This window comes from Sturnira hondurensis, unplaced genomic scaffold (genome assembly GCF_014824575.4).
Source record: "Sturnira hondurensis isolate 20B ecotype Veracruz unplaced genomic scaffold, ASM1482457v3 Scaffold0020601, whole genome shotgun sequence".
Taxonomy (NCBI): domain Eukaryota; kingdom Metazoa; phylum Chordata; class Mammalia; order Chiroptera; family Phyllostomidae; genus Sturnira; species Sturnira hondurensis.
Genome location: NW_028093232.1, coordinates 2,682,377 through 2,698,021, shown reverse-complemented (window position 1 = coordinate 2,698,021; position 15,645 = coordinate 2,682,377). Strand labels below are relative to the sequence as shown.

The window sequence follows — 15,645 nt, the reverse complement described above, 5'->3', positions numbered from 1 at the left end:
TACTCACTTAAAGATAATTCACCCCCTGCTGCAAAGGAAAGATAATTCTCCTGCTTGTATTGGTAGACATATACAAACTAAATAGCTACTTTAGACAGATGATAGGAAAACCACTTCTCTTGGCTCTTCTTTCTCTCTCTCTAGCCCAGTGCTCCAATTTCAGGCTCAGAAGTTTATTAAGAATATACAGCAGTAAAGCTTAGTAGAAAGACACTGGATTTGAGAGCCAGAAGTCCTAGCTTCAAGTCCTGGCTTTTGTTTATGAGCTATGAGACCTTGAGCAAATTACTTGTTCTCTGGGTCTCTATTTTTCAATAAAACTGGAATAAAAATAGTTAAAGGGCTGTTGTAAGAATTAGATGACATAAAGCATGTAAACATATGTATCATAAATAGCACCTAGCGTACAGTACACAATAAATGCTAGATGACTCTGAATCTTAGGTGGTGGAGATAGAAAGCAGTATCTAAAAATAGAGTAAAGAGAAAGAAAACATTCTAACAACTGGGAATTGACCAAAAGTGAATCCATCTGGTTTACTTGTGTTGACTGAAGAATCCCTCCAAAAGATCTGAAATCCACTTTGTAAATCACTGCTCTCCTAGGGATCTCCAAAGCCAAAAATTATAGTGACTCATAAGAAACATACCTATAAAAACATTTACTGAGTTCTTACAGTAAAATCAATGTTTACAGTGAACACAAAGGCACAAAACATGGTATGTATATTCTAGGGAGTGCAGTATGGTAAAAAAACCTTGCAAGTCTGAAGAACTGACTTCAAGCCTAGTCTGCCACTTACTAATATATGTGCTCTGTTAAACTTATCAATCTCATCAAGCCAAGGTCCCACATCTATAAAGTCAAGATAGTAATTCTCTTACTTAACTCAAAAAGTTTGAATGGAAGTGAAATAGCAGCGAACACCCTCTGTCTGACCCTCAATGCCAAGCCCACCACTGTAGACCAGGCCACATGAGGCTGGGGCATAGGGCTCATACACCACACATAGTGGCCTTCTTCAAACCTAAGAAACACAATGGTGGGGCCACTATCAAATTCTGCCACTATTTTCCAGGGGGAAAAGGGTGGGCACCCTTAACTTACTTCTGGTGATAATTCTTTCCACTGCAAGAAAGTTTAATACTTTATGGTTTCCCAACTAAAATAAATATGCTAGCACACACATACAATCCTCCCTGATAACATTGCTTAAAATGATCCGTGATGTGCCAATTTTATCATATCATGATTAAAAACAAAGTCTCCCTGTCACAAGCTAAAAAAGTAAAACATTAAAAAAATGGCTATATTTTTAGGATGTCCAAAATGGTGAGTTGTTTCTACTAATGGGGCACAATTTATCTTTAAAATTTTTGTATGGAAATAGCCAAATCAATAAAGTTATTGGTGAAAATGGAAAAACAAGGAAAAATTTCATATGAAGAAAATGTTGAGAGAAAAATGTAAGACTCATGTAGCAGCCATTTTCTTGGAGAAGCCAGAGCTGGGCAGAGAGACTAGCACTACAACAGAACCAGGACCAGTTTGCTTAGGCTTTGTGGGAGGCTCCAGCTGGGCATCTTTCTAGGTACCAGAAACAGAATGTGACTGAACGTACAGCCAGATCTTACAACAGGAAGCATGGGCATGCATGTCTCTCAGTGTGCACATTTGTGTATGTATATTTGCAGTTAGGGTACAAAGTGCAGGCAAAAACTTTGCCTATGTGTAATGCAAATGCACTAGATATTAATGGTAAATCCATTTGTAAAATGTACCAGTAATAACACCAGAAAGGAAGCTTTAGAGAAAAAGCCCTCACCTTGGCTCTTTTCCTGGCATGACCATGGCTGGACGTCCGCCTCTGTTAGAAGGGGATTAGAAAATATTAAAGGTGGGGAAAAATCAACACAAATTAAAAGCAACACAACTTTACAGAGAAAAAGCACTAACTGTAAAACTACTATTACAACAACCAAACTATGATGAGACCCCTTGGTGTGGTTATTCCCCTGTGCTCCAACTCTAGCAACCACGACATGGAAGGCACCACAGGCCACTTAGACAAATCACCACTCACCGTGGAGATTAAAAACAGGAAGATACTGACTGGTTGGCCTATTTCACAGATTAATAAAAATTACTTTTGTTTAAACCATAGAACCCTGTCCTGATTAGGATGCCTATGGACATGCTATATGACCCCTAGCCATCACTTACAAATAACATCTTTACAGGATGTTATTCAGTCTCAATTTGAGATACTCTGAAAATAGCTGTCCCTATGGGTGCAGAAACAGAATAAAGACTCTTCTTGCCAACTGCTTCCCTCTGAGAATTCTCCCGGTTCTAAGCTCCTGGTTGTGGCTCTTATAGACTGTCTGGGTTAGGGATATAAGACTGGACAGGATAAAAAGAAGGGGGAATGGAAGACAGGGATAAGACCTCCAGAGCAAAGGGAAAATAAGGAGAGTAGGTATGGAGCAGTGTAGAAGCTGAGGAAGCTAAAGAATGGGGGCCAAAGGTGGGATGAGGGAAGAAACAACTAACTGATTGATGTGGTTTCTGAATAGCTGAGAAGTCAAAATGGGGCTTTGGGAAAGAGGTTGGGTAAGGTTATATACGGGATGAGGTACTCAGGGTTTCTAAGATGTTTGGGATAGAACTCACGGTCCCTGAGGGAGAAGAGAACAGAGGCTGGTGTGTGGGGGAGCTAAAACAAGGCAGAGTCAGAGTACCAGCACGGTCCTAGGTAGATGAGGATTTCCTTTTCCTTTGTTCATTTCCCTAGCTACTGAACAAGACAACTACAGTGCAAAATGGAGAAGCAGGAAGGTGAATGGGAAAAATAAGAAATGGCAGTTGATCTGGTCAGTGGCAAGATCTGTTACAGTAAGGGAAGTCATACCCCAGGAATATGAAGCAGTATTTTCTCATTATTTTTTTCAAGTAGGCAGTAACATACACAGTACAAACATTCAAGAGGTATTAATGGGGATATCTGTCTCCCAGCTACATGGCTCCCTCAACTAATAATGAATTTCTTATCATGTTCCCAGAGATCTTTTAGATGTATATAATAAGCTTATTGTACATGTGTACACACACACGTTTTTAAAAAGATTTTATTTATTTATCTTTAGAGAGGAAGGGAAGGAGAGGAGGAGAGAAATATCAATGTATGGTTGCCTCTCGTGAGTCCCCTGCTGGGAACTTGCCTGCAACCCAGGTACGTGCCCTGACTGGGAATCGACCCGTGATCGTGTGGTTCGCAGGCCCACACTCAATCCACTGAGCCACGCCAGCCAGGGTGACACACAAGTTTTTTTTTAAACCAAATAGAAATATATTGTACATACTGCTCTGAACCTCACTTTCATGAACTTTTTTTTTCATGTATACCATTTTATAGATCTAATGTTTTTAGTAATGGTCACATGGTATTCTGTGTGGCTGTACCATAATTTACTTTACCAGTCCCTTAAATTGCATTATTTTGGATGTTTCTGATCTTTCATTAGTGTAAACAATGCTTCAATGACTATAACACTGAGTATATCTACAAATACAGCATATCTGTAGTTCATTTAAAAATTTTATAAAGCATTACTAAATTGCTCTTCAAAGAGGTTATAACCCTATAAGCAATGTATGTAGAGATCTGCCTTATTTCCCGGAATAGACAATTTTCATTTAACAGCCAAATATATGTGAAAAGCCTAATATATCTACCAGACCCATGCTAACTACTGGAGGACACAGAGATAAAAGACACAAACTTTGTCACAAAGGAACTCACAATCCCGTTGAAGAAGACAGACAAATAGACAATTATAATACAAGACACTGAACTGATAAGAACAGACACTACACTTGATCTTAGCCAAAAGGCCGAGAAGCAATAACAGTACACTAAGTGCACGAGAGATGGTACTCACAGAGTGCTATAGGAGCACATAGTGTGAGTATCTAACTCAGATGTCGCAATTCACACATTCATATATTAACAAATACTGAGTGCCTGCAGGAGCTGTGTTGAGCCTTAGAGTCCATGGTAAGCCCAAAGTGACCTAATCCTGGGCCTCATGGAGCTTACAGTTCTGTAAAGGAGACAGACATTAATTGAAGAATTATACAACGTAGGCCTGCAATGGCTAAGTAATGTTGTCAAGGAAGGCTCTCAGGAGAAAGGCACATTTAGATTGAGTTTTGAAGGATAAATCGGTATTACATGACTGTTGGCAGAAGATATTTGGGGGCTAGATGCGGGCAGGGAAAGAATACCAAGGAGGGCCTTCTAGGCAGAGAAAGCATGTACAAAAGCATGCTGTCCCCAAACTTTTCAGACCCTATTTATAATAGGACCAAGGAATCACACAATGCTGAAACACAGCATGCCAGAGATAGGTGACTGGCAGGTAAGAAACTAGGTCACAATATATCATGCTGACAAATCTGGGACTTAGCCTAGGACAGTAAGACACACAGAAAGTTTGAGGGGAATTAACACAATGAGATCTTTATTTTATAACCATCTTTCTAAAGCAGTATGATAGATCAATCAGAAGGGATTACAAGTTCAAAGGCAGAAAGCTCAGCTAGGAGGCCATACCCAGCTGGTTATTTAAAGGACCCACCGAAGTTCAGTATTTGTTAAGTCAAAGCTTTGCCCATTCTAAACTGAATCTCAGAACCTGCATTTATAGAACTGTTCCCATGCAAAAGATGTTTTGAGCTCCAACTGCTGATTCTAAGAATATGTCTTACACAGTACAAAAAGTCAAGGTCCCCTTTCACAAACTTTCCACCTCCAGTTCATAACAGACACTCCCTTCACAGTGTCAGTCAGATTCTTGGGGAGACTTCCTGGATGTGAGTCAGGGGGAAGGCAGGAGAAAGAACAGAACTCATAGTGCTTTTGGAGGGATACATGACCTTTAGGGAAATGGTAAGAGGGGAAAGGGGTGGTGGAAAACACTGGACTTTGTAGGAGCAGGAGTTCCAGTAGATGGCAGCAGCAGCTTCACCTGCTCTAGCAGCTGCAAAAGGAGTGAGAGGGCAAACAGGTTCCCCTCCCAACCTCCTACACAGCCTGTGTGTGTACCTAGGTGAAGACATTTTTAAACCAAGAGTGTCCATAAGGCATATAAAACCTACAGATATCCTTTCTTTTCTGTCTTCAAGAAGTACACACAACCGGAGTTCAGAACACCACTTAAAATAGTCTCCTGAGAACAGAGTAACTTGGAGAGGAAAGTTCATTTAATTATTCTCTTCTATGTAACATGGCAGCACATAATTAAACTTTCATCACATATCTGTCCTGAGGATTTAAAATTCATTATTTGCACCAGTGGAGTCTAGAAGTATGGATGGGACAGTGGCAGACTGTCTCCACAAACTCCGGAGGGATTCACGGGGAATGACAACTCACATGCAAAAGATAATGGAAAGAGAAGCAGTCAGGACAGAGATCTGGCAAACTGTTAAGAAGAAAGATAGAAAAGCGGGCAGCTAGAGAACAAAATATTTCAGAGAGCTGTCTGATTTTAATTCACCCATTTATGTTGTTGCTATTTTACTCTTTAAAGAAGACAAGGCCTAGGTGCATCGAACTGTCAAGGGAAATTATGCTTCAAGTTTCCAGACCCCCGAAAATACTGGTGCTACTGCTTTTTAAACGAACAGTCCAATCCCTAAGAATCTAATAAAGATCAGTCTCACTCCTGGGCATGAAGGAAAGGATTTATGTAGTTTGGGCTAGGGTGACAACAGAAACCCGCAGTGACTACGGAAGAAGAGGAAGACTCAGAACAGGTAAGCTAGATGAGGTGGAGAGTCTGGCCTGCACAGGTGCCAAAGAAGAGGAAGCGTGGCTGACCGTCACCTATGCCATCACAGCGGCACTGCCGTATGAATCTGGATGGAAAACAACATGGCAACCAAAGAGTGAAATTCCTCTCACATTTACCAAGTGGCAAGTTCAGAGACTATTTCTAACCCAGAAAATGCTGACTGCTTCACACAACCAGGATATGCTTTAACACTATACGTAAAGCCAGGAAGCTTTAGTTTCAAGAGTTTATGCTATGAGCCATACTATGACTTATTAAATGTGTCTGTATACAATTTAGTTTTTGATAGTTAAAAAATATCAAAATGTAGCAAAAAACAGTGTAACTCAGATCTAAATGGATTAGGGGTTTCACTCTGTCTTCTTTAGACTCCACTGTGGAGTCTATGACAAAAAGGGAAGAAGATATTTCTTGAGAGCTGAAGTTGGCTTTTCAGGGAGAATCAAGTGTTTGCATAAGCGACTGGCTTCCTATGCATCCCTCATGCCACCTATAATGACACTTCTGTTCAGATATAGAGTGTGCACATGATGCATGTCTAACCCTTACCTGTGTCTCCTGACGCAAACTGGTATCTTCACTCTCTTTCTCAACGTCTTCCTTACTTGGAGTCTTAGATATAAACTTGTTTTTGTTTACAGATTCCTCTACCAGTTTTTTTTCTGATTCTTTCATTATTTCCAGGGTCTCTTGAGTAGTGTTACTGTTAGACATCTTCTTCAGTAGAATATAGTAGCCTCTATGGACTCCTAAAGAAACATCAAATGCATTAAATAAGAGGGATGTATCCATACTTAACACACCATACAAGGCTTGTATTTCACATACCAGTCTTCAGCAGCCTCCTCATGACCCCAAAAAGGGTCCTCGGATAAACACTGCCCCTGGATGTTTATTTTCCTTTTTAAAAATGGTTTATGGAGGTAAAACTGGCACACAATAAACTGCATATATTTAAAATGTATAGTTTAGGAGTTACAATGGTTTCAAAAGCACACACCTGTGAAACCGTCACCACAACCAAAGCAGGAAGTACATTTACCCCCAAACGCCCCACTGCCCCTCCATATGCCCTTCCTCCTCCCCGACCTTCCCGTCAATCACTCACATGCTGTCACTACATATTCACCTGTATTTTCCAGAATTTTAATCATATATTCTCTGGATTCTTCTACTTAGCATAACTATTTTGAGTATTTTTTATTTTATTAATTTTTAGAGAGAAAGAGAAAGGGAGAGACAGACAGACATCGATCTGTGGTTCCACTCATTTATGCATTCACTGATTGCTTCTTGTATGTGCCCAGACTGGAAATGAAACCTGCAACCTTGGTGTATCGGGATGACACTAACCAACTGAGCTACCCATCGAAGACAACACAATCATTTTGAGATTCACCAGAATTCAGTTCTAAAGCAATGTAGTATGAATTCTCTTGGCACTAATTTCCCACCCTTGTCCCCTACAAAAATATGCACACATTTTCAGATTGACTTGAAAGAGTTAACTCACTAGACTCTCCAGAATGAAAAATATAGTATTATAAAGCTCTATTCACTACCACAGAGGACCACTCTCTTTTCTTTCCTAAAGAACTTTCACAGTTACCACAAAACACAACATTGTTACCAACTTCAAGCATCTCCCCCATCAAAAAGCAGCAAAATCAAACAATGTTACAGAATCTTAAATTCTTGCCTTTACCTGTAGCAAGCTGCAAAAGTAAAAAGAGCATTCTAGTCATCTGTCTTTCAGAAAGACTGGATCTCTCCCTGAAGGAAGAGAGGATCTTTGCTTTGCTCTTCACTATTTGAGTTCAGTCATTCTACTGCATTCCAATGATAAAGAGCCTCTGTAGTGCAGGGGTGGCTGGCTCTTCATCACCCACTACTGCTACCTGGGAAGTCCTGTAATTAAGTCCACACAGTTCTCCAAGTACACACTGGGAAACAAAAGTTAATGCTCTATACAGATTCATGTCCACAACCACTGATGTCAAATATGCTATGTTGGAGCTTTCTTAGCTCCAACAAGGGTTTGTAGAGGTTTCTCCTTACATGCTTAATGACTGTATTTTATTTATTTACTATTATTTTTTAATCCTCTTCTGAGGATATGTTTATTGATTTTAGAAAAGGAGGGAGAAAGGGAGAGGGAGAGAGAGAAAAACGAGAGAAAGAGAGAGATATGAGAGAGAAATAATAGGTTGTCTCCAGTAAGTGCCCTGACCTGGAATTAACCTGAAACCTTTTGGTGCACAGGACGATGCTCCAACCAACTGGGTCACCCAGTCAGGGCAATGACTGTATTTTAATTCTGAATACTTCCCCTCCTATTAAAAAATATAAAACTGGGGGGGGGGAAGACTGAAAATCCTCTTAAACGTTATGTCTATTCCATGTGGCCTTAGAAATGAGCTAAACAATAATGCTTAAAAAAAATTGTCACACCAGATTTTTTTTTTTGGGGGAGGGGGTTCTTCAAATCAGTTTAAAGGTTAAGACCCAGAGGCTCTTCAGAAGTACAGGTAATAATCTGAACCTGGCATTAGTTAGATGGTCTGCAAGATCATTGCTTTGTTCACCTTGTGGTGGCTCCTGAGCAGTTGCCTAGAGACTTAGTTTGCAGATCGCTACATAAATTCCCTTTAAAAGGTCAGAGTCATTCATACCATCAGCCGTACAGCTGAATTTAAAGATGATAAGTAATGGAAGAAACTGACTACAAAAGAAAATTACTGATATTCTACCTTTTAACAATATATCTTACTGATTATGCTATTACAGTTGTCCTATTCCCCCCCTTCATTCCCCTCCACTCTGCACACCCCTCCCCCACCATTCCTCCCCTTTAGTTTATGTCCATGTGTCTCAAGTTCTTTAGATTCTATATTTCCCATACTATTCTTGCCCTCCCCCTATCTATTTTCTACCTGCCATCTACGCTACTTTTTCTCTGTACCTTCTCCCCCCTTCTCCTCCTCCCACTCCCCTGTTGCTAACCCTCCATGTGATCTTCATTTCTATGGTTCTGCTCCTGATCTAGCTGTCCTCTTAATTTGCTTTTGTTTTAGGTGTGGTTGTTAATAACTGTGAGTTTGCTGTCCTTTCACAGTTCATATTTTTTAAAATATTTTTATTCATTTTTAGAGAGAGGAAGGGAAGGAGAAAGAGTGGGGGAGAAACACCAATGTGTGGTTGCCTCTCATGTGTCCCCTACTGGGACCTGGCCTGCAACCCAGGCATGTGCCCCGACTGGGAATTGAACCAGCAACCCTTTGCTTCACAGGCCCATGCTCAATCCACTGAGCTACACTAGCCAGGGCTCACTGTTCATATTTTTTATCTTCTTTTTCTCAGGTAAGTCCCTTTAACATTTCATGTAATAAGGGCTTGGTGATGATGAACTCCTTGAACTTGACCTTATCTGAGAAGTACTTTATCTGCCCTTCCATTCCAAATGAAAGCTTTGCTGGATAGAGCAATCTTGGATGTAGGTCTTTGGATTTCATGACTTGGAATACTTCTTTCCAGCCCCTTCTTGCCTCTGGGGTTGGGGCACCCCAATCCCCACAAGTGTTTTCAATTGGTGCTTTTAGGCTTTATTTCCTGGCGCTGGGGCCCTGGGTTGCAAGGTCTGTCTAGCTGCCCGTTTTCGTCAAGTTTACCTGTGCAGGAATGGGTGTCTGTGGTCAGTGAGCCACTTTGCGCGCCTCACCGGGTCTGCTTGTTGCCACCCCATGCCTGGTCTGCCAACTGCTGCCTCAGCAGCACCCGGGTCTGCCAGCCACCACTTTTTCCTGCCCTGACCCCTCTCTGCCAGCCGCCAACTCTGCCCCTCTTACCAGTCTGAATGAACAGTTGTCGGACTTCCATACAGTTCAATTTCCTATCAGTTCTGATAGTTTTTTTTGTTTCTAAATTTTTGTTGTCCTTAACTTTGGTTGTGCGAGGAGGCTCAGTATGTCTATCTATACCTCCCTCTTGGCCAGAAGTCGGATGATATTCTACTTTTTTAGTTAATTGTTTCAATACCTAGAAGCTTCTATAGATAGAGTTATAACCTACAGAGCTTTATGGATCATTGGCTGTACATAAGAACTGCAATATACACATATATTTATCCCCACCATGGGTAAATCAAGCTTCCATTCTCTTCTGTTTGAAATATGATAAAATGCAGCACATGCCTTCTCAATATCCCTTAGCTAGGAAACATCATTAATAATCAGAATTGAAGAGTTCTTAGACACAACCTCATACAATCTCCCCCATGTCCCCAAAGAAGAGCTCCTTTTTGCAACTTCCTGAGGGGGCCTGCATGGCTCTCCTGGAAAACTCCTGGAACAGATAATTTCACTATTTCTTAAACAATCTTAACTGTTATACTGTTGCACCCTATTATAAACTATAAATTGCTTCAACCTTTATCCTAAACATGCCATAGAGTCACAAAAAATTAAGTTTACTTCTTTTATCACATGGTGGACCAATATTTTTCTTGTTTAGGCTTAAATATCCTCAAACAAATTTCTGTCAGAAAGAGAAGTTGAGGGGTGGGGAGGTAGGGGAACTGAATGAAAGTGGTCAAAAGGTTCAAACTTCCAGCTGTAAGATAAAGCAGTACTAGGGATGTAATGTACAGCATAATGAATATAGTTAACATTGCTGTACTGTGTACCTGAAATCTGTTAAGAATCTAAGTAGATCTGAAAAGTTCTCATTACAAGGAAAAAAAATTTGGTAACTATATGAGGAGATGCATGTTAACTAACTGTATTGTGGTAATCATTTCACAATGTATATATGTCAAGTCATTATGTGGTACACCTTAAACTTACACAGAGCTGTATTATGCCAATCATATCTCCAAAAAGAGAGAGAGAGAGAGAGAGAGAGAGAGAGAGAGAGAGAGAAGGTGATATAGAAAATTATAAAGTTACTGGTTGTGTCTTTTTCCAGGACAGGCCTTAATTATCAATTAAGTATTATTTCTTCAAATCAGAATGACAACTTTGCATCTGCCCTTTACATGTGGATCAGAAAAGGCTCAACTATCTGGACATTCGGACTAACTTCACAATGTCCAAGCACTGTTTCTCAGTCAAAGCACCAAGGAAAAAAACCCAATCAAACAAAAAATGATTTTTCATAACAATCATATGTGGAATAGGGTTACATATTCGAAGTCAAGTTTGTTTGTTCTTTTAAAAAACATTTTATTTATTTACTTTTTAGAGAGAGGGGAAGGAGGAAGAAAGAGAGGGAGAGAAACATCAATCAGTTGTCTCCCACACGCCCCCTACTGGGGACCTGGTCTGCAACCCAGGCATGTGCCCTGACTGGGATCCAAACCAGCGACCCTTCGCTACGCAGGCCAATGCTCAATCTACTGAGCCACAGCAGCCAGGGCCCAAATCAAGTTTTAAGGAGCCACATGGTTGTACTCATTCACTAAGAAACAGAAAATACTGAGCTTTACTTAGATATCCATAAAACAGACAGTGATCAATGCATCTATTTTCAAGAATTTTGACAGTCATCTCCATTGAGACCCCTGGCATCTTGAAGAGCTGTGTAAAACAAAGTAATTCTTACTCTGGGCAATCTAGCCTTGACTTTCTTCTGGTGTCTGCCTTTTCTCTAACAACACATGATCAGGGAAGGCGATCATATTCATGAGGCCTAGGAGACAGATCTTAACTAGCTGGGCGAATCATGGTAATTCTTTTTCCTTTTTCTGAGTGGTTTGGGGAGGGACAAGTGATTCATCAACAGTAAGACATGAGACAACTTTGCTGGGTTGGGTGGCTTCAAAGAACAGCTTCCTAATGAATTATTTTTTAAAAAGCCACTAGGAAAAAAAAGGTAGTTATTGCCCTGGCTGAGTGGCTCAGTTGGCTGGAGCATCATCTCATACACCAAAAGGTTGCAGGTTTGATCCCTGGTCAGGGCACATACCTAGGTTGTGGGTTTGATCGCTGGTCAGGGCACATGTGAGAGGCAACCGATCAATGTTTCAAACAATGTCTCCCTCTCTCTCTAAAATCAGTAAACATATTCTTGAGGATTGGTGGTCTTACATGCAGATGATACCTGGACTATGGCAACATCCTACCAACACATGGAAGATGGCAAAGTGAAGAGAATAAGCCTGGATCCTTGATGCTGCAGAGCACAGCAGACAATGAATTAGTCAGCCTGGATCCCCCTAGCTCTGAACTTCTTGATATGTAAAGTCATCAACTCTCTTATCATTTAAGCTATTTGAGTTGAGCTTACTGTTCCTTCTAGCCAAAAGCATCCTGGGAGAGTCAGAAAGGGTATGTTAAGAGAGAAGTTATCTAGATCAGACAGAGAATCCCAGCTCCCTAAGTAGAAACAACTGAAAGGAACAGAGATAATAATAATAATCAGCTAAAACTTTTGGAGTGTTACACTGTGCCAGGCACTATCCTAAAGTGCTTCATGAATCTCATTTAATCTTATAATAATCCTATGAGATACATATTATCATCATCACTATTTTACAGATATGTTAACTGAGGCACAGATAAGTTATATAATTTGCTTAAGGGCATACAAGTGGTACAAGGAAGAGCTAGGACTCAACGTTATAAAACATGGCTCTAGTGCTTGCTTTCTTAACCTTTATGCAATAGTGCCTCTAACTAAGGGGACAGATGGTCAAAGACCAGCCAAGAAAATGAAAAGTCTACCAAAGATACAAGAGAATCATGGAATCTCATAGGTGGAAGGGGACTAAGCTCCAACCTATCACACTCACAGTCCTCCACAGTCTGGTTCTTGAATAATCAGTAACTCTGAAAAATGTTGTTCTAACCCTGCTTGTATATACTTTTCCCTTCCCTCTAGGGAAGGGGAAAGTCTTCACTTCTAGATACAAAATTTTTTTTTTGAGGGAAGGGGGATTATAAAGAGGCAAAACTCATCTTCCTGTTACTTCCTCCCACTAGATCCAGTTTAGTTCTCTGTGGTAGTCATAAAGAACAAGCTTAGTCTCACTTCCATGTCAGTATCTCACAGAAGACAGCTTTATCTTACTTCCTCTTTTAAACATTCCAGGCTTCTTATCATGTGGTCTTAAGTCTCCTCACCATTTTGCTTCTAGGATAAAAGAAGCTGTCCTCAAATTAACAAAGGCCAGTAATGAGGGGTCAGAATGCCACTGTTCCTGAGTCAAGATCCATCAGAAGATACACTGAGCTCAAAACTAAATCTCTTGAGCTGAGGTATTCTTCATTCTCCAAAATAACCTTTAACTACAGTCATTTCCATATCTGTAATCCTATGTAGAAGGCTCTTCTTACTTTTAGGGCACAAAGATTCCTGGAAACAAATTTTTCTGGGCCAAAACAAGCAAAAGTTGCAGCTCAGGGACAAGACAATTTATATACTTTAAAAAGCTTAAAAATAAAAAGTGAGACTTTTTATTTTATTTAAAAATAAAAAGATTGGCCCTGGCTGGTGTAGCTCAGTGGATTGGGTGCGGGCCTGCGAACCACACGATCGTGGTTCGATTCCCAGTCAGGGCACATGCCTGGGTTGCAGGCCAGTTCCCGGCAGGGGACATACCAGAGGCAACCATACATTGATATTTCTCTCCCTCTCTCCTTCCCTTCCCCTCTAAAGATAAATAAATAAAAAATATTTTTAAAAAAGACTGGCTTAAAAATAAAGCAAGTATAAAAGTGTTAAAATACAGAGAAAAAATTTCCACTCTTCAAGCTTTATTTACTATAGAGGGGAAACTAAGGCTTGGGAGATTTTTGGCGGGAGAAGAAAGGAACTATTTCATATGTAACTCGACCAGAACAAAGCACAGACATTAAGCTCCCAGGAGAGCTTATGTTTGTGCTTCCCTGCAACCAATTTGTGTACACTGTACACTTCATCCAGGCAAACAGAACAATTTTAAGGCAGGCTATCTCCTGAGGACACTGAGTGGGCTCAAAGCTGCACAGAGAGGACTATTGGAAGTGGGGGGGCAAGGAGAGGGAGGGAGGAAATAAGGAGATACAGGGGATGATGATTGGGAGCTAAGATTTGGCAATTTTCAGGGAGAATACTGCATATTCCCCATAAATTTTTTGACTGCCAAGAAAAGTACCTTCCAGAGCACATTGAGATTATATATCCTTCTATTAAGTCCATAAACAACTTTCTAGGCATTAGGCCAAAAAGAATACATTATATAGGGAACAGTCAGAAACAAGGGCAGTTTCATTTCTCCCCTTTAATCCATGGCCAAGTAGAGAGAATGCAAGCAAGAAAACAACAGCTAGAGGCTAAAAATTCTGAGATACCCTGTGAAAAATACCTGTAAACTTTCCTGTCCTTTACTAATTTGTACATCAACAGTAAATGATTTGCTGTTGATACCCATATTCTTTAAGTTGATTAAAATCTAGGGACTCAAGAGAATGAATGAACAAATTGTGATATATTCAGTACGGTAGAATACAGAAGAATATTCAATACAGTAGAACAATAAGAATTAATTTTTGGTGTTTGCCTTTCTCTGAGGATCCATGATCAGAGAAAGTGACCCTATCCCTAAGCCCTTAGGACTCGGATCTTAATTAGCTTGATCAATTGGGTTAATTATGTTTCCTTTTTGTGACAGGTTTGGGAAGGAACAAGTGATTAAATCATCACCAGTGAGACATAAGGGGACTCTGATGGGTATATATGAACATACACAAAAACATGACTGATCTCAAAACTGTTATGCTAAGAGAGAGATCTACCTCCAAAAAATACATACGATGTGAATCTATTTATATGAAGTTCAAGAACAGGCAAAATTAGCCTACAGTGATTTATACCAGAAGTGGTGATTAGGGTTTGGGGGATAAAATACTGATTAGAAAGAGACATAGGGAACCCTTCAGGGGTAATGGAAATACTCTATCTTGTTTGGGGTAGTGGTTACATGGGAGTATACTACAAATGTCAAAACTTAACTGAATGCTTAAGATTGTATGTTACTTTAAACATACACGCACACAACCCCCTGCAACACACACACAAAAAAAGTGCCCTTAGGAGTCAAGACAGTGGGGAGAAAACATCCATAGGGTTAAAATGGCAGGCTAAAAATAAAAACCGTTTAGGTGCTCATGCACTACAAGCTTATTCTTGCCTTCTTTGACATTAGCATAGGAGTTAAAAAAAAAAAGCACTATAGTTTTTGAGCAACATTATAAAACTGGTTCTTTTATGCATGTCAACTCACATCCACCACGAGTAGGTATGCAACTTTCTCAAGGTCACATCACTACTAAGTGACAGAACCAGACAACAGAACTCTGGTACTGATACTAGTCTATGTTTTTGCTATCACTTTCTTTTCATTACATTTATTGGGGTAACACTGATTAATAAGATTACATATGTTTCAAGTGTTCATTTCTGATTCATGACCTGTATACTGCATTGTGTGCCCACCACCCAAAGTCAAATCATCTTCTGTTACCATATATTTGACCCCCATTAACCTTTACTAACCGCCCACCCCCTTCTTTCTGGTAACCACCATACTGTTTTCTGTGTCTATGAGTTTTTGTTTGTTTGCTTTTCTTGTTTATTTGTTCTTTCAGTTTCATATTCGACAAATGAGTGAAATAACATGGTTCTTAACTTTTTGACTTATTTCGCTTAGCATGATATTCTCAAGGTCCATCCATATTATCACAAATGGTAGTATTTCTTTCCTTATGGCTGAGTAATATTCCATTGTATCTATGTACCACATCTTCTTTA

The 15,645-nt window shown here is 40.0% G+C and overlaps 1 protein-coding gene and 1 pseudogene across 10 annotated transcripts in view; both read right to left on the bottom strand.

The window, feature by feature from the left end:
- R3HDM2 (R3H domain containing 2) overlaps positions 1-15,645 on the bottom strand; it is a 160,816-nt gene that overhangs the window by 37,922 nt on the left and 107,249 nt on the right. For 9 of the 10 annotated variants that reach the window (XM_037030209.1, XM_037030212.1, XM_037030210.1 and 6 more), the window contains 2 exons: positions 6,409-6,608; positions 1,827-1,868 (listed from right to left, as the gene is read on the bottom strand). In XM_037030209.1, coding sequence (XP_036886104.1) covers positions 1,827-1,868; positions 6,409-6,608 — 242 coding nt within the window. Of the gene's footprint in view, positions 1-1,826; positions 1,869-6,408; positions 6,609-11,820; positions 11,829-15,645 lie in introns of those variants that run through there. The other variant, XM_037030214.1, reaches the window with a different exon arrangement.
- On the bottom strand, positions 3,794-3,907 carry LOC118976035 (uncharacterized; annotated as a pseudogene).